Source organism: Chlamydotis macqueenii, chromosome 17, assembly GCF_036417535.1.
Source record: "Chlamydotis macqueenii isolate bChlMac1 chromosome 17, bChlMac1.mat, whole genome shotgun sequence".
NCBI classification, from domain to species: domain Eukaryota; kingdom Metazoa; phylum Chordata; class Aves; order Otidiformes; family Otididae; genus Chlamydotis; species Chlamydotis macqueenii.
In genome coordinates this window covers 12,061,297-12,078,898 of record NC_141572.1, presented here as the reverse complement: position 1 = coordinate 12,078,898, position 17,602 = coordinate 12,061,297, and the positions used below count along the sequence as shown (strand labels likewise).

Genomic DNA, 17,602 nt, shown 5'->3' with positions numbered 1-17,602 from the left:
TGCGCGTGCGCCAGCTCACCGGTGCGGCGCCAGCTGGCAGCGCCTGCGCAGAACGTGGGGCGGGGGGAGCGTGCTCGTGCGCCTCGGCGGCCATGACAGACCCGTGAGGGATGGGTCTCGGTCGGGTTGCCGCCTTCCCTGCTCCGCCCCAGGGCCCGTGCCCTGCTTCCCCTCCACCGGTAGATCGACTTCCCCCGGTGCTGAGCCGCCGGGCCGCCTCCGGCGGGCAGCGGTGTGTCCACCTCAGCTGCCACGGGCGCTCGCGTGAGGCCCGCGGACGGAGCAGAAGGGGAGGCCGCCCCCAGGAATGCAGCAGAGGCGTGAGGGAGCCCCAGCGCTTTCGGGCGCTGTCAGCTCCGCTCCTAGCGAGGCGCAGGAGCACACCACAATGGCTAGGAACGTGTTTTGCTGCTTCAACAAGATGCCTGTGCACCGAAACAGCAAGTTGCACAGCTACAAGAATGGTTTCCGCCTGCAGGTGAGGAAGCCCACAGCAAATTGATGCGAAATAGAGTGTTTCATGCTGGCCTGGCAATTCAGGCAAGTTTGGAATTAGATTCCTGGGATTTTTTTAATCCAGACATGTGCATATGTATGGCTCAGGAGGAACCCTGACCTCACACACAGCAGCAGCTGTGCTTGCACCATCCACAGCCCAAATCCACAGAGTTTCAAATGGCACTCTCGCAGTTGTGTAGCACACAAGCCTGAGTAGTTTTGCTGTCAGTTGCACAGATCCTGCCTGTACAAACTGCAAGACTATGAGCACTTTTTAGGTGATACCCACTTTTAGATGGAGACGTGGCACAAGAACAGTGTTGGCTTTCTCTTTGATTGTTTTTCTACAAAAATACTGGGTTTTATTGGTACTTGAACAATCAAACAATGCAGTGTTTTGGTGTAGAATATGTAAATTATGCAGGACTTCTTCCTTTCCCTGTTATTAAGTCTTTTCCATACACACGTAAAAAACCAATAACATAAGATAATGTGCTAGGTATTGCATCTGTCTTAGAAGTCTTAGAAGTCGTTTTAGTTTAGCATAGATTCAACTCAAAATATTGACAGGATTATTTAATTAAACTAAGTTGATTTTTAAAATTTTAACTGTAAGTTTACAGTTCATTGACACGAGTACCTCGTTAAGATGCATTTGTCTTTCACTTGGGGAGAGCTGTATTAGCACTGAAGAACACACAGCTTTACATTCAACTGAGCCTGCAAATAGGCAAAGGAAACATGGCCCAGAAATCAAGGACAGTTAACTTGAAAATACCAATCCATAATGCTTTTGGTAATTCCAGTCTAATTAATTGTTATAAAGATGCTTAAGGACTAGGATGCACCTGCTTTGAGGATCTTTTTTGGTGGGACCTGAGCACAAGTGAAAGAGTGACATCAGCGGACCATCACCACTGCAGACTGTGTCAGTGACATCGTGAGGGTATTGCACCAGAACAGGTTGCCCAAGGAGGTTGTGGAGTCCATCCTGCCTGGGCAGTGTCCTGAGCAACCTGCTCTACGTGACAGTGCTTTGAGCGCAGGGGTTGCAGGAGCTGAACTCCAGAAGTGCCTTCCAGCCGCAGCTGCGCTGGGAGCTGCGAATGTTTCTTAGAGAATGGCGGTTTCTAGTGGTATTCCTTTTTCCCTCAAAATTGACTCAAAAGCTATAGAGTCTATTTTTTTTTTTTCCCCCCTCTGGAATTATACCATAGGGTTTGATTAAGAGGAATAAGAATATTTTTTAAGGCAATTGTCTCTAACCAAGTGTAAGTTCTTATTTATTCTGCATAGGATAGTGTGGTACGATTCCACTGCTGTATTTGTCCAATTTGTGTGCAGTTCATCGGGAAGCAAACCAACCCAGTATGGCTAAAATACCATGTCTGGGTTGAAGATTTTTTTTTTTTTTTTAGCACATAAAATTGCATCTTCTGAATAGTTCTGCAACAATATGGCTAATGTCTGTGGCTTTAATTATAAACCTTCCTTAATCTCAGCCTTTAAAAATGTATTCTAGCCTTCAAAGCTCACCCCTCTCAAGTCCGACACATCCTGAAATCCATTTAGATGGCCTCCATCTCACGTTCACTCTGCAACTCATGCATTTAAAACACCACACCCTGTAGCTCATTCTGTGTTTACCCTCAAATGTATGATGTCGCTAACTGAGAGCAGGAAAAAGGCTGGAGTGTTACCAGACATGAGTGTGTGTTATTTAACAGACTTATGCTCACAGAAACCCTGCTAGAAAAGGGTTTGCAGCGAGCCTAAACCTAGCCCAGTGCTGGAGAAACCCCCACCACCTATCACTCACCCCAGTAAAGCACTTGGGCAGCCCATCCTATAGCCCAACACATGCCCCGAGCGTCAAGATGACTGAGGATGCTGCGTAGCTGCAAGGAGATCCCTTGAATCCCACGTACAAACTGCCAGCTCAAACCTGATGTGACAATGACTCCTGTTATCTTTACTTTTAAGCTCATGAAACCTCATAAAGTGAAAAGTGTGAGACAGCGTGATGTTACTTAATAAAAGGGACAGTACAGACTGTGACTTATCAAAAAAAAAAAGAAAATATTTGAATATTTAATGCTTTCACATTTGTCTCGCTCTTTTCTATTGAAATTTTTAGCACTTTGCAAGTTTAAACATCTCAAATTATTTTTTTATCATCTTGAAATACAGTTCAGCTGTCACTCAGAGACAGTTGCTTGACAGTTCAAAGATGTTATTATAGTCAGTTGTGGGGAAAAATTATCTTTTACTGACAACTGGTATTTTTAAGACATTTGAAATGAGAATAAAATTAATTCTTTACTCTCCAAGTTGGCACAATCAATTTATCAGATCTCATGTTGTGGCAAAAAATTATGGGTATTTTATCTCTGATGTATTACATTGCAGTGTATAAATAGTTCAGTAAAAAGCAGCTATCAAAATCCAGATTCAGTGTTTTGCTGTAATTGAAAAATCAGCCTATTCACAGTAAGTGCAAGTGAGCTCCTACCTTTTACTCCTCCCCCTCAGAAATGACTAAACTAAATGCAGAAATTCAGCTGCTGTTTGAAAAGATGAATGAATTTTTCCACTTGCTGCTACATAAGATGGAAATAAAAACAATCAAAATATCCTTAATAACAAAATATCTTATTGGCTAACATTAACAAGTTAATTTAAGAGGCTTCCATTTAACTGTAATTTCCTTTTGCAGGTTTATACAGAGCATCACTTAGAATCCACGATAAAATCTGTAAGCCAGGGTGCCCATGGTCAAGAGCTCAAACAGCCATTCTTCAGAGAAGCTTGCAATTTTTCTTCCTTCCTGTCTGCAATGATTGAGTGAGCGATTCCAATACAATCACTAAGCTTTTTGCCACCTATTCAATAGTTTTTGAATGGCATAAAATTTTGTACATGTTTCAGTGCACAAAAGTTTTTGCATTGCATGGTTTAACTGCTGTTCCTCTGTTATCCCAAAACACAACTAATTCATTATAGGTGAAGCTAATTCCAGTGCCCTGAGGCTGCCAGATCCTTAAGAACATTTACTTGAGTTCTCACTCTTTGATTGTTACCAATTCTGTGCAAAATACATAGCTTTAAGATGGTTTAAGATTTGCAAGTATTTTGGAAGGCAAAAATCAGAATTAAAAACCACCTTCAGAATGCAGGTAAATGTTATGAAATAAGTAAAATACAATTTCAGTCAAACCAACTGGAACATACTGCAGTTTTGTAGAAATAGCCAACTGCGTAATTACAAGATTGGAAATAAATAGCCAAAGAGCAGTTTTGTAGCTTGGCTTCGTAGCTTATCAGAAACTAAACATGTCAACAACAGCATGCTGTTGCAAGGAAAAAAAAAAAAAAAAGAAAACCCAGACCTTGTGTTGGGATAGACAACAGTGTGTTCTGTAGGGCTTGCAAAGTAATACTCTGCTCTAGAAAACCTGTCCAGTAGTGGACACCACAGAGGAAATGTGAATCAGAATGGAACAGATATGGAGGGCAGCAGTGTAAGTTTAGAAAATGTGAAAAATCTATGAGAAAAGACTTAGAAACTCTAAACTTGTTTTATCCAGGGCTGAGAACACTGATACGAAGATGCGGCTGCTGCAGAAAGGAGCTATTTTCAGTGTCTGCAGCAATGGACTCAAGCTGCAGCAAGGAAGAATTTTTTTTTTTTTTTTTTTAGCCAAGAGGTAAGCTCTGACAGTCTGAAAACTTTTTATAATGAAATAGATGGCATAGAGAGCTTATGGAGTCTGCACCTTACAATGCTATAAAAAACAATTACAGGGAAGTCAGTCAGGAAATCTTAGGTAAGGGGTAAAATAGAAGGGACTTGGGAAAACCTGCTAATAGTATTCCTCTGGCTTCTACAGCAAGTCTCCGTTGCCAGGAGCCTACACCGCAGGCTTGAGAGCTGACATAACATGCAGAACATTTTGACAGGTTCTTGTACTTTTGACCAGAACAAAGCACAGCACTCCAAAATACCTACCTCAAACTTGCTGTTTGAGGCATCAGCGTGGTGAAGATAAAATGTTTTTCTGTTTGCTGCTACTGACAGAGCAATTGGCAAATTGGTTCTAGTAGAACGCGTGTTCCCAAGGGTTACATTTTATGCTTTGAAATTTTATGATGTGTAACACTGTCTTCTCATCCCTTCATCATGCTTTGAGCCATCCAGCGTTACATGCAAGGAAGATTCCTCCCCCAACACCACCCACCCATTTGAAACCACAGATCTTAATGCTCTGGCTTCTCAGGTGTGGCCAGCTTCTGTGTAGTTTCAAAAAATAGATAAGGCTCACTTAACTCTTTCTCTACATAGAATGTAAAGCTAATTTTTCCTTCGAAAATGTGTATTCTGCAACAAGATTTTCACTATTTCCATCAAGTGACATAAAAAGTATTAGTAAATTAGCATACAATTTTTAAAAAGAGGTATATGTGGCCAAGTAAAATAAAATACCGCTTTCTTGGAGCTGTACAACTCACTGACAAAAAAAGAAAAATCTGGTTGTATGTTGGAAATGCCAAGTATCTTGTGAAGCTGTTGAAGGTATAAAAATAGAGGACTTTTCACAAGTTGAATAACTAAAAAGCTGTCTGTAGTCAAAAATACTTAGGAAATTAATAGGCCTAATTACAAATTTCATTAAATGTCAGTTCTGGCTTGGTTTTAAACCCTGGCTTGCCACAGTTTTGCAAAAGGTTTTTATAGATTACAGCGCTACCACTCTACAAACTGTATGCCCTAGAAAAAGCAGGTTTGTTGACAAATGAATTTGTGAAAGAACAGTTTACAGCAGAAGGATCAAAGTCAGAGCCTTTATTAAATGTTCCTTCTTTAAACAGACTGCATTTAATCCCCCTTTCGCATCTGTGATTTCTAAGGCTATTTTAAATACTTTGTTTTACAGGGATTTTCAGTCTTCAGAACCGTCACAAGCAGCAAGTTAGCAGTACACAAAAACAATACGCTTTAATTTTCACTGAGTTCTATTCCTGCTTCACAGGGTCTGTGGAAAAGACCAACAATACTTCCAACACTGGAGTTTTTGCACAGACCCTGAAAGGGAAATAGGCATCACCAGAGGTTAAGCCTGATGTGCTCTAGCCACATCTCACAATTGGCCATAATTTACCAGTATTGATTAGTATATCTGTTTCTTGCGCATAATCTGTTTCAAAAAGGGGAGCAAATTTTCAATTTTCAGCTAATGTGGGTCTAATTAAGGCTATTCTGGTATATTTGATACTAAAATACTCTCTGGGAGTCCTTTTCATTAAATCCCATCAGAATTAACATTTTCAAAAATGAAAACATTTAAAATAGGTGTTCGAGTTGAAATGCTGATGCAGCGGTTGGTTCAGTGTTTTCTTGTCTTCTGGAGCTTTATTATCACGTCAGTATAGTGTCATCTATCTGTTCCTCAGAGTCAGCCTGGCCAGCCAGCTTCTTCAGAGATCTCCTGCAGCTTTCGTTGAGAAGCTCCAAGCTGGCAGCATCTAGAATCTTAGAAACGGACTGCGGAAGGAAGACAACACCGATTACCAATTCCTTATGACATACCATTCAAAATAAGAAAAAAAGTAAGTGCCTTACAAGCTGTATTTATCCAAAAATCTTTCAAACATACCAAAATCCTTCGTCTGGTTTTATGATTCCAGACATGGGTACTATCCAAAAGCAGCTAAGACTTAGAAAAGAGATCTGGAAATGGATGTACAAAGTAGTCCATCCTAAAATAGCACCACTAACACTGCGGTAGGATTATACAAGTGACAAAAGCAATAAACTAGCGGTCCTAGCTAATGTAACTACAGCACAGCGAGGCCTTACGGCATTTTGAAAGCAAGGCCGCTATGTTCAATCCAGGAGGTATGTTAAATACATTAAATACCTTGATTTTATTAATACTGCACTGTAAGGTTGTGCAGTATCAGTATTGCTTATTTCTTCAAGGCTCAGCATGAGAATACTGATGAAGGCTTAAATGCAAATAGGAATGTCCCACTCCATCTATTTCAGTGCCAGCACATTCTGAGGCTCCAGGCACAACACTTAACCACACACAGAGCAATGTGACAGAGCCTTCTGCCAATGATGACATTTTCTTCTGTCTCATACCTCAAGCACTTCTTCACCTGCTCTCATCTTCAGAAGATTGACAATAGCTTGGTCACTGTAGGCTCTTACGCTGGTGTTTTTGTCCTTTGTGTTGTCCAGAAGTGCTTTGAGAATTGGTTTAATTGTCTGAGGATCCAGTGAGGGAAGATGGTTTTTATTTGCCCACCAGATCATCTTTTCTGCAACTAACTTTATGTCACTGGACGAGTTCTGGAGACACTGAAGGAGACAAAGATGGACTTCAATTCAGATATACCAAGGACAGGTAGCAGTAGTTTATATTTTTTTCTAATTTAAGTATTTTAAACTATAACAAGAAAAGCAAACAGGTTTCAGCAAGAGACAAACTCATTATCAACAAGTTTGACTCAACTTGTAACAGTAAGAGAAGATGAAACCGTGAAAACAAGACACCTTTTCAAAAGAAAGCTGCTAAAAATATGGTTGATGACATGGTCACACGCTTCTCTCAACTGTCTCAGGAAATTACAATGACCACTACGTGCACCAAAAGCTGATAATGTGAGCACCTCTGTAAAATACACTATCAGTAGCAACAGCCGAGTCAGTCTCTGGTTGGAGTATAAAGTGCATTTCAACAGTGAGTTTCATTTTAAAATATTTTAAAAAAATATAAAAGAATTTTTATTTAATCCAAACACATTTAAAACATGAAAGCTGACATCTGAATGTCAACTACATTATTAATACTGTGATAAAGCTATTGTGACAATTGTGGTACTTATATTTTAATACTACAATACCAATTAATATATCAATGTAGGATTTCAAACAAAAAGTCTGCTCTGAAGAATGATGGCCTGCATCATGTCACCTTGCATGTTTGGTAGTTTTTCAATTAAATTGAAGAGAAATGTAAAACCAGAAAATGTAACACATTTTATTTACAATAAAGATGACAGACAAAATAAAAAGCAGTCTGTCTTCCCCTACCTTTTCTAGAATACTAAGAACACCCTGGGGCTCTAACATTCAAAATTCAGGTCCTGTCTACCATGAGGGATACTTTTAGGGGGAGGGAAGAAGAAAAAAAACAACAACTAAACCAAAACCTCCAAACAAACAAAAAACCACAACAACCAAGAAAGAAAGGAACTTTGAGGTAGAATATTTTAAAATATAGGGATTGAAAAAAAACATTAATTTCAGTACTGTATTTTATCTCAGTCTTTTGGAGCTACTCCATTCCACAAAAGTGAAAGTCAAAAATTACTGCAGCAAAACCAGGTAAGGTAAGAGTAGGTGTTTCATGTGTTTCTAACAAAGGCCCTCTGACCTTTAGCAATCTTAAAAACCTGACAACTCCCCCCACTCTTCTCTGCCAGCTGTTTGTTACTGCAAAGGAAAAAACGAATTAATAAGAATCAAACCTGAAGTTTACCACCGAAAGATCGGAAGTCAGATTTCCATACTACAGCAGGGATAGCAGTATTGTATTCACAACTGCAAAGCAGGCTGATAAAGTGATTCTGTACTTTACCAGAGACATATCTGGATTTTCAAGGATTGGGGGATTTAGAACTTCTCAAGATAAGGCAACCAAGCATTCCATTTTCATGCTGGGACCATACAGAAGTTTCACAGAGAAAGCCTGCCATGAATTAGCTCAAACAAAGAGTCAGATCACAGGAGAACAACGGCATGTAGTTATCATAAGAAGTCTTACCTTAATAAAGAGGTTGGAAAGTTTTGGGGGCAGGTTCCCTCCTCCTTCAATGTGGTATTTCATAAGAAAGCCCATCCCTCTGATGCCACTAACTGCAATGGGAATCTTCAACATAAAGACAAACACTGGTATTACTACAGCAGAGTTCAACAGCCTTTATATCTAGGCTCACAGCCTCATCACCAGTGAACTTCTGCAGAAGGCTGAACAAATGTTTCAAAAAACTAGCATGCAAAGCGGGAAACCATTGGGTTAATGTTATTGGATAACACGGTGAAAAAACCATAATGCGACTATGAACCACATGGAGTAAGGTGGCAGGCCCCACAGAGCCCCCAGGTTCCCTACACCAGATTACTCATTCAACCTTAAATCTAAGATCTTCCTCCTAAAATGAAATATTTGCACTTCTTTAAGTCTGGCCCATGAATAAGAACTTTAGTAGGGAAACAGAAGTGTAATTTGCTCCCAAGAAAGCTACTCTGCAGTTGAAGATTATTTAATCTCCATCTCCACAGAGATCAGAACTCAAAGAATCAGAACAGTCATGTAATTTCTCTATAAAGCTGCATCTAGCCAAGGGAGAATCTTCAGATGGCACTTTGGGATTTTTGTTCTGTTCTGTTTGGTAAACAAAGAGAAGCTGCAGACCTTTTAAAACTACTCCCAACAGAACTCGCCCGCTCTCGTGTAGCGCTCACCCTGTCAGCAGTGGCATTGCTGAGGATCATCTCCTGAACGCTGTTGTAGTATTTGGGGGAACACAGCCTGCTAGGAGCAACATTTACAGCCACGGAGAGAGCCAGGCTTCTTCCGTGTCTCACCATCCAGTCAATGCCAGAGACATCTGCTGCAAATGAAAAGAACAATAGCAAGGCTCCTGCTATCCATTCTTCTTAATCTATGAGTCCCTACACAGTTCATGCTTTTAGGCAATTTGCTTAGAGGTAAATTAGTTAATTCTCCAAAAGCATCTGAAGCCATCAGATGTGGTCTGCAATTAAGCATAAGCCAATCTAAGATCACAGTGTTGTCAAAATGGTGGAACAGCCCTCCCATCCACCCTGCCTGAACATCCTGTCACCTCCCGCCCTCTGTGGCTGCACTAGCAATCACTCAGCCACGCTGGTACTTTCATTAACTCCTCTGAAAACAGATCCACAAAAAAGTACGAGTAATCCTAAATTACAACTACCACCCTGTGCTCTACTATATACCAAGGTGTTCAAATGGACAGCCATGAGCAAAGAAAAGTACAAGAAAATCTAGAGATTCAGGTTTAAGATAAAGAATAGGCATCTAAATAATTAGTCACAAGGTTTGCCTGAACCAATGGCTAAGAAGGTATCTTCCCCTGCTTTCAGAATCAGTTCCAGTCACTGTAAACAGCTTCACTTGCCCAGTAAGTGCTGGTGGAGAACAGTACTGAGCTCCTCTTCTGACAGAAATGCACACAGTTCTGCTAAGCAGCCAGCTGAGGCCATGCGGGTGGCATCCTGAGGAGGAAAGGAAGAGAAGAGTAACACCGGTTGAGGTCAGTACACATTAGAGCTGAGTGGGAAGAAGAGCAAGTGACGGAAGATGATATGAAACAAAAAGAGGAGGAAATAAATAGTAGTATTTCACTCCCATTACCTGCGGATTTCTGTCAGTTTGCAAGGTTTCTTGTACCTAATGGAACTTAAAGCCAAATCCACATTCAAAAAAGCCAGCAGAGATTGAAGAATTACAGACGTTACATAAATTCTGATATGTTAAATGAAAAAGTCATAAAGATTAAAGTAAATGTTTTAAAAGATGTGTTCACAAGAGTTAATTTTAGATTCGCAGTCTAGAAAGTAAGCGTTACTCCTAGCCGTTGCCAGATGAGCTTGTATCTGTGATAAACTCATCCTACTTTTAAATTAAAACTTATAGGCTTCTGTTGTTTCAGCTTGCTTATGTGACCATCCCATCACTACTCCTCTCCACCCTGAGCCTTGTAATCCAGTGGGAATTTTTAAATTTTTCTATTTCTAGAATGCCAACAGTTGCATGTCTGTGTGGCACAGATTAAAACATCAGGAAGAAATTACTAGATGATTAATTTTAATCTCACACGTGATACTATCTGCCATTTACAGAAGACTGTATATTAAACTTGGAGAGCTTCTTGCTCGTTGGAGAAAAATCTGCCATTATCTGAAAAAATTCTCACACTAAATGATAAAGCCCACCTGAGAGCTAACAAACACACGTATGGGCATATAGTGAAGGTATTGCAGGTTTTCTCCAAGATAAAAAGCAAATCCTGACTTCAGAGCTGCTTCAGACATGGTGTGGAGCTGCAGGTCAAAGCCATGGTTGCTAAGGAAACATTAAACTCACAGATTTTCAGAGTTACCAGTGATTGGTTAGGGATCTATAATTCCTGCACCTCAGCTAACACACTACAAGGCTCCAATGAGATCAGTTTTACAGACTGTATTCAGTTTAGTAAGTAGTGCCCAACCACAAGCATTAGTAATCTCCCCTGGAAGTTATTTTAGAAAATACTTGTTAGAAAATTCAGATTTTAAATTTAAAATAAGACTGGCTGCAGCAGGGATCCTTTGCAGCTGGCGGAAGCAGTACCTCATCATGTCCCAGCATCCCTAGCAGCACCACGCTGATATTCTTCTTAATTGCAGCATCTACTTTCGCACCAGCTCCTCGTGTCACAAACCGCAGCGCTTGCAGCATTGTGTCCCTAGAAGCGATCATAATGTACAGTCAGACACTTCCTTTCCCCTCACCCTAAAGAAACTGAGCTCTGCATACCTGTAACAGTTTATTACACAGCAACTACGCAAATATGTCCTACAGTTTAGGAGACTGGTATTCTCTCTGCACTGCTGAAAACTCCATGCTGGAGAATATTTCCATGTTGGTGTACGTGTGTCTGTCTCTTACAACATAAATATTTTCTGATTATTCAAACATTTTTAAAAATTCTCAAATCAGGAAGTTAATTTATTGGGAATCTGTGCACTTAGGATACAAGAACAGCTGCACTGCTCCAGGTCAGAGTGATAATTGATACAGTCTTGTACCTGGGAGTGAGCTGCAGGGGGTTGCTGGGGGGTGTGCAGGAGGGAGGAGAACTGGGCAGATGCCAAGCAATGCCTCTCCTGAGACACTGTCACAGCTTAGCTTCTGACCCAGGAGTCCCCAGCATCCACATTCTTTGTTTTACAACCCTTGATTAACAGTCAACTGCTTTCACTAATAAGTAAATCTTCCTCTCAGAATTAAGGGGGAGCAGGAAGCGATTCTACCCAAATCGTTGTAACAGTTGTGTGCATTCATCCTAGCTCTTTCTCTCATCCTTAGTAAGCAGGAAGGTCTGAGACATGCTCACCTGATGGCAGAGTCATCACTGGAACGAATGCCGTTCAGTAGCTCAGTGAAGAGAGGATCCACTTTCACATGGATGACAATGAGTTTACCGAGAGCATCGGCGGCTTTAAGGCGAACAGCGCGGTTGGAGTCTTGTAAAGCTTTTGTGAAGGTTGTTTGCAACTGGGGCAAAAACGGTTTCAGGGCAATCTCAACCTATACCAGAGATGAAAGAAAGGGAAGTGGTGCTGTCAAGTCTGAAACAGTGGCTAGAAATCAAAGCCTGGAAACAGCATGACCTCTTCTATAGCAGCTGGTTATCACAAATAGCCCTTATTCAGATCTAGCACACTACTAAAACAGGAAAAGCATGAAACAGTATTTTACCATGCAACTTTTATCCCTTTCAAATCTCACATTATTTTCTGCATACTGCAATAACAGGGTAACATTGCTGAAAGACTTTGCGCCATCATGAACAGTCTTTTATATACAGAGCAAGAAATAAAAGCTCAGCTCAGTTTAAATACATAAGATCATCAACTTTGGACTTAACATTTCACAAAAATGGTGAACACAGAAGATAAATTAATTACATAGCAGTTTTTAATCATTTGAAGGTGTTATCAGCATTCAGCAATATTTCTATGAGGTCCAGAAATTGAAGCACTGGGGGCTTTTTTTGGTAAGCCAGAAGCTGTTGGAAGGATACAATCCCTTTGCAGCACCATTCCTAAATACCAAACGCACACCAGCGGACATCCTAGCTGTATTTACGTGAACAGCAACAGATATTTCTGCAGGTTACCATGGAAAATGTTCACAAACCACAGTCAGTTACTTTGAATCTTACCTTGGCTAAAAGAAGGCTTAATGTTTCAAGCAGAGCCACCTTGACATTCCAGCTGAACCGATCTCCCAAGATACGAATAAGTGGCCCAGTAATGCTCACCACAGAAGGTTTAAGAGCTTCAGCAGAAGTCAGCTTAATAACCAGCCCTAAGGCCTTTGCTGCCTCCTCCTTCTGCTCTGGATTACCAGTTAAAACACCTTCCCGCAGCACCAGGAGTATGGAAGTCACTCCCTGTCATGAAAATTGGAGAAGAAAGCTTAGAAGCTAAGATGCAAAAAAAAAAAAAAAAAAAAAATCTATCTTATTTTTGCTGCTGTTATACACCAGATACACAAACTTGGAGAGTTTCTCTCAGTTTCCTGTTGACCTTCGTCTGCCTGCTCCCACTTTTAAAAAGCTACTTTTATTTGGTTTGATTTCATGCATCTACGCCTTAGTAAGCCAGTTGCTATGAGAAAACTGGTAGCGGCTCAGGGAATTTTTAAACCAGAGAAATTTGGCACAGAAGTCCAGCTTTACTCCCCCACAAAAAGCAGCCAGCAACCATGACTTACATGCCTAACAGAATTGTCAAAGACCTTGTTACAAAAGGAATCTTCTCTAGAGTAACTCAAGAGCAGCAGTAACCTACAAAAAGTCTCTCCAACATACAGGTTTGGAACGCCCCAACAGTCACTGTTTTTAGTAGCTGTAAAATCATATCAATCAGTTCCCCCAACAGGAGGGGTAATCGTGGCTGACACAAATTCACGCTCATTCTGATCCTTTACCTTCTTAGGAATACAGAATCCCGGCACATGCTCGCCTTTGGCCTCGTTCCCTACAATCCGGATATCCTTGTGCAGGTCCTCAATGAGAGCAAGCTGGTTCCCCGCATCTAATTTCTGCAGGAGAGAGGGGTAAGATAAAGATGAGGCAACACGGCAACCAGCTGTTCTTTGTGAATGCCCGTTTCCTGCCTCCTCGCTCACAAAGTCGAAGTCAAGTGCACCTTAAAAAATCTCAAACTTTTGCTGCATTTGCAAATGTAAATGTAGCGTACAACCAAAACGGAAGGTTCAATTTAGGCAGTATTTTACCAGCTATCTCCATTTTCTCCTTGCCAGGCATTGCCACTGTAAACTTTTTAAGCTGCTTCTCACCTTGGTGATGGAATTAAGCGCATCCCAGCTTTCATTCAGAACTACAGGGTTGGTATCATTAAACAGCCGTATCAAGCCTGAAACCAAGCTCCTGAGATGACCAGTGTAGTCTGCTTTTGTCTTGGAGCAGTAGATATTCAGAATGACAGCTGCTGCCTGTCTCATTCCCAGCTCAGGGCTGCGGGTAGCTTCCAATAAATCTTCAGTTATAATTCTTTGTCCAGCGTCATCTTCCACAGACAGGATTACAGACTGGCAGTTTGCCATCTCCTGAAGAGTTCAAATTAACTTCATGTTAACTCTCAAATAGAACAAAGCCAGATTTAGCCCCAGGTTTCCCCATGTTATCCACAGCATTATCTCTTAGAGAAATACTACAACATATCCCACTTGCTAATTGTTTCTTATTAAATAGCTGGTCACATCACCACTAAAGGCTTGATTCAGTCCTGGAGCTGAGTTAGGCATATAACCACCTCTCAGAATTTAACAAGTGACCAAACTCTGCTGAACTGATTGCTGCACAGGCCACTCTCCAGCTGCAGAAGGGCTAATTTGCAAAAATTAGAGTAGCTCAGTCTCTCCCATCTTACTCACCCCTCAAGAGACTCTGGGTCTTGTCAGATAACATTTTTTTGATTTAGGTAGTTTAATGCTGTGCGTCATAATACTAATTACAAGCATGACTGTGGGTACATTAGATATCTCCAGACCTGGGGCTAGAAGCTGATCTAATGGCCATCTACAGCAGACAGACAACAGGACACTGTCTCTAACGCTCTGAATTCACTCACTGATGTACATATCTATCTGCAATCATAACTCCAGGATGTTCTCTGGAGTCCAAACACCAGATGTTTCAGAAAGCACTACAGGAGGAGCGCTGCATGCAAAGCAGGAGATTTCCTCCCTTCAGCCCTTTAATCTCTCAGTCTTCTATACCAAGAATAAATACAAAGTTAACTAGACACTCTGGCAGCTCTCCAAGAATAAGTAAACTGAGAATTGCATCTTGTTGCAGGCCAAAGAGACTTCTATATGGATACAAATAGAATTGGAAAGCATACATTTTTTGACTCACAATATGCCACCAGGCAAAAAGACTCATCCTGAAGAAGCTAATGGACTGAATTAAAACATTCAATCTGTGAATCGAGAGAACACAGATTCTGTGCTGGGAAGTAAACCCAAAGATCTATCTTCAGGCAACCTGTCGTAACAAAGAGCTGAGCCGTGCTACTTGCCAACTGCTCTTCACTGGTGCCCAGCTTCTCTTTCAGCGCAGACATCATAGCAGGCAGGATGACACTCAAGTGCCGTGTCAGAGCGTCCCCTGCCACTGATGAGAGGAAAGCTAGCACACGAGTGTTCACAGGGGGAGTAGTCAGCTAAAATAAAACAAACACACACATAAAAAAACCTCAAGCAGAAAGCTTTTTCAGAAGGAATCTCAATTCATCTACAACATGAAAAATTTCTAAGTACAAATGCATCACAACCCAAATGACAATTTTTTGAGCATAAAATCGGAAGAAAACTTCAAACCATACTCTTCCTTTTGGCTTATCAGTCCAAAGAAAACTGTCAGCAAGCAGAGGGAAAAAGCACAGTTCTGAAGTTTAAAATTTGTTTCCAGTTGTACCTTTGGCACCAGATAAGGCAGCACCACACGGCTCTTGACAGCCATAACTTGTTTAAGACCATCCACAGCAAAGTCAGAGGTCTCTTCATTATCCTACAGGGAAAGAGAAAGTTATAAACCCAAGAGATGATTTGTACCACACCAAGCTAAACCCTAATTCAAGTGACAATTTACCATGTGATCATATAACAACACAGAAGTCCTTCTATCCAAAAATGCTCTCATATTATATAGCAGAAACCCAAACCAAGCTCTCCTGTCACATCAGAAAGATTTTCCATATCAGGCGTGGTGGCCAAGCAACTTTAGCAGGTGACGATGGCAATTCCCTAGCAGAGCCAGATGTAGCAATCCTTAGGCCTGTGCTTTGGCCACAGGACCTTCCCTACCAATGGCTAGGATGACTTCATGGAGGAGAAAAAACAGAGCTGCCATTCCCTGGAAGGTCTGCCACTACAATCCTGCTTCATCTTTAAGCTAATTATTCAAAAGCTGTCCCACAACATCGTTAATCAAGCTGTTGACTGTTGTTGAGCAGTGCTTACCAGCTGCTTCAGCAAAAATGGCAGGATATCTTCAAGGGCTTGATGTCCAATTGTTGAGTGCAACTGTTCAAATGTTTTAGCTGCAGCCTCTCGGACTTCTTCCAGAGGGTCGCAGAGCGCTTTTCTCACTGTAGGAACTAAGGACTCAGAGAAAAGCAGTACCTAAAATGTAGAGATAAAATTACAGAATGTCTAAAGCACAGCATACACACACATCTCAGTAAAGCAGCTAAAAATGCAGAATTTGCACAACTGAAAATAAATTGCAGTTTGCTTGAAATATATTGGAAGAAAAGCAGAATTAATCAACGCAACTAGTTGCAGTGCTCTAAAGCTACCTAGTGGATGACTTCTATTATTGTATCTCATAAAAGTCAGAGCTCTGCAATGCTTTAAATTTACTGACAGATACAAATGCATACATTTGCTTAAAGAGCAACTCTTATTAGTTATCAGCCCTGAATTCAGTCCATAAAACAAGTCCAGCACTAGCCATTTATTATTCTGCCTCAATGCAATACCTGTATCATGACATAGATATCTAGGAAACTGGCGGTTTCACCTTCCACGTTGAACTTACCGCATCCCTGCTGGTAGACTTCATTATCTCACTCAGCCCAATGCAGACTCCTTGCCTCTCATCACTCTTGTCTGACCTCAGTCCATCTTCCAGAATAGGAATGATTTCAGGAAGGATCTTCTCTCCTAACTTTCGGACAAGGTCTCCTAATGTCCGTGCTGCAACCTGTCCCCAGAAATTTATGAATTAACTATTTTCCTCTTTTACAAAACTTAAGAAGGTGAACAGTGAGCAAATATTAACTTTTGACCATAAACTACTGTTCACAGTATAGACAGAGCAGCACTCTGTATAGCGCACTATAGTATATAGCAGTAGTATACTATTCTATATATTATATAGCACTACTATTACAATTAACCACAGCAAAATGGTTTTACTGCCATCACAGCTACCTTCAGCAAAGAGACCTCTGACATACTCACGCTCAGAACAGTAAAATTACTGACAGCTTTGGAGTGATTTACAGAAAAGAATTACCCTGTGTTCTTCAGGAATTAGTTTATACGGTCACTTGCAGTAACAGGAAGGCATTACTCAGGTTCTCACCGTTCGCTTATCTGCACAAGTACTGGCCAAGAATTTCAGCAGAAGCCCAAAGAGTGTTGGCAAAATTTCACGCAGTGTGCGAGGAGTGTTTGAGACTACAATCTTCCAGACGTGTAAGGAGGCCTGACGCACTACCAGCTGGGTGTCGGAGCGGCCCATGTACAGACCTGCCAGCACCCTGTTCCTCCTCTCCACACCAAGAGCGTTAATAATAGCCTGAAAAGAAATGTCACAAAATTGTATTAGCCACATGATTATTCAATATGTCTTTCCAGCAGGCTTTCCATGCTGATTAAAAAAAAATTAAAAATGAAAAAAAAAAAAAAAAGGCACAACAGACAAAGAACAGCTTTACCTTGTTCGACTGGGCTGTTCCAAAGTTGTCATCCTCTGAGGCAGTTTCTGTGGTCATTTTTCCAGTGACTCCTGAGATATGGAACAGAAGATCTCCAAGGAGCTGAACTGAGCTAAACCTAGCAACAGAGGCAAGTCAAGTGTTACAAACAGGGTACTGAGGGTACCTGGCCAAATATGACAGTACGTCAAATACAGCCGTGAGCAAAACGCACGGCAAAGAGCTAGGTCAGCACTGAAACGCTGCATG

At 41.1% G+C, this 17,602-nt stretch overlaps 1 protein-coding gene and 1 long non-coding RNA gene across 3 annotated transcripts in view; one reads left to right on the top strand and one right to left on the bottom strand.

The window, feature by feature from the left end:
• Positions 1–103: 103 nt before the first annotated feature.
• On the top strand, positions 104–9,830 carry LOC147598622 (uncharacterized). Its single transcript, XR_015260439.1, has 4 exons — positions 104–478; positions 3,215–3,342; positions 4,086–4,205; positions 9,695–9,830. It is a non-coding gene; the product is annotated as an uncharacterized LOC147598622 (long non-coding RNA).
• GCN1 (GCN1 activator of EIF2AK4) overlaps positions 5,327–17,602 on the bottom strand; it is a 41,600-nt gene continuing 29,324 nt past the window's right edge. Inside the window, exons 43-58 of one of the 2 annotated variants that reach the window (XM_086761644.1) lie at positions 17,354–17,471; positions 16,999–17,214; positions 16,450–16,614; positions 15,870–16,031; positions 15,325–15,417; positions 14,927–15,070; positions 13,683–13,952; positions 13,311–13,424; positions 12,541–12,771; positions 11,710–11,903; positions 10,944–11,058; positions 9,730–9,826; positions 9,032–9,180; positions 8,331–8,435; positions 6,644–6,862; positions 5,327–6,040 (exon numbers count right to left, since the gene is read on the bottom strand). In XM_086761644.1, the coding sequence (XP_086617770.1) occupies positions 5,915–6,040; positions 6,644–6,862; positions 8,331–8,435; positions 9,032–9,180; positions 9,730–9,826; positions 10,944–11,058; positions 11,710–11,903; positions 12,541–12,771; positions 13,311–13,424; positions 13,683–13,952; positions 14,927–15,070; positions 15,325–15,417; positions 15,870–16,031; positions 16,450–16,614; positions 16,999–17,214; positions 17,354–17,471 (2,518 nt within the window). In that variant the 3' untranslated portion in view covers positions 5,327–5,914. The remainder of the gene's footprint in view (positions 6,041–6,643; positions 6,863–8,330; positions 8,436–9,031; positions 9,181–9,729; positions 9,827–10,943; positions 11,059–11,709; positions 11,904–12,540; positions 12,772–13,310; positions 13,425–13,682; positions 13,953–14,926; positions 15,071–15,324; positions 15,418–15,869; positions 16,032–16,449; positions 16,615–16,998; positions 17,215–17,353; positions 17,472–17,602) is intronic. The other variant, XM_086761645.1, reaches the window with a different exon arrangement.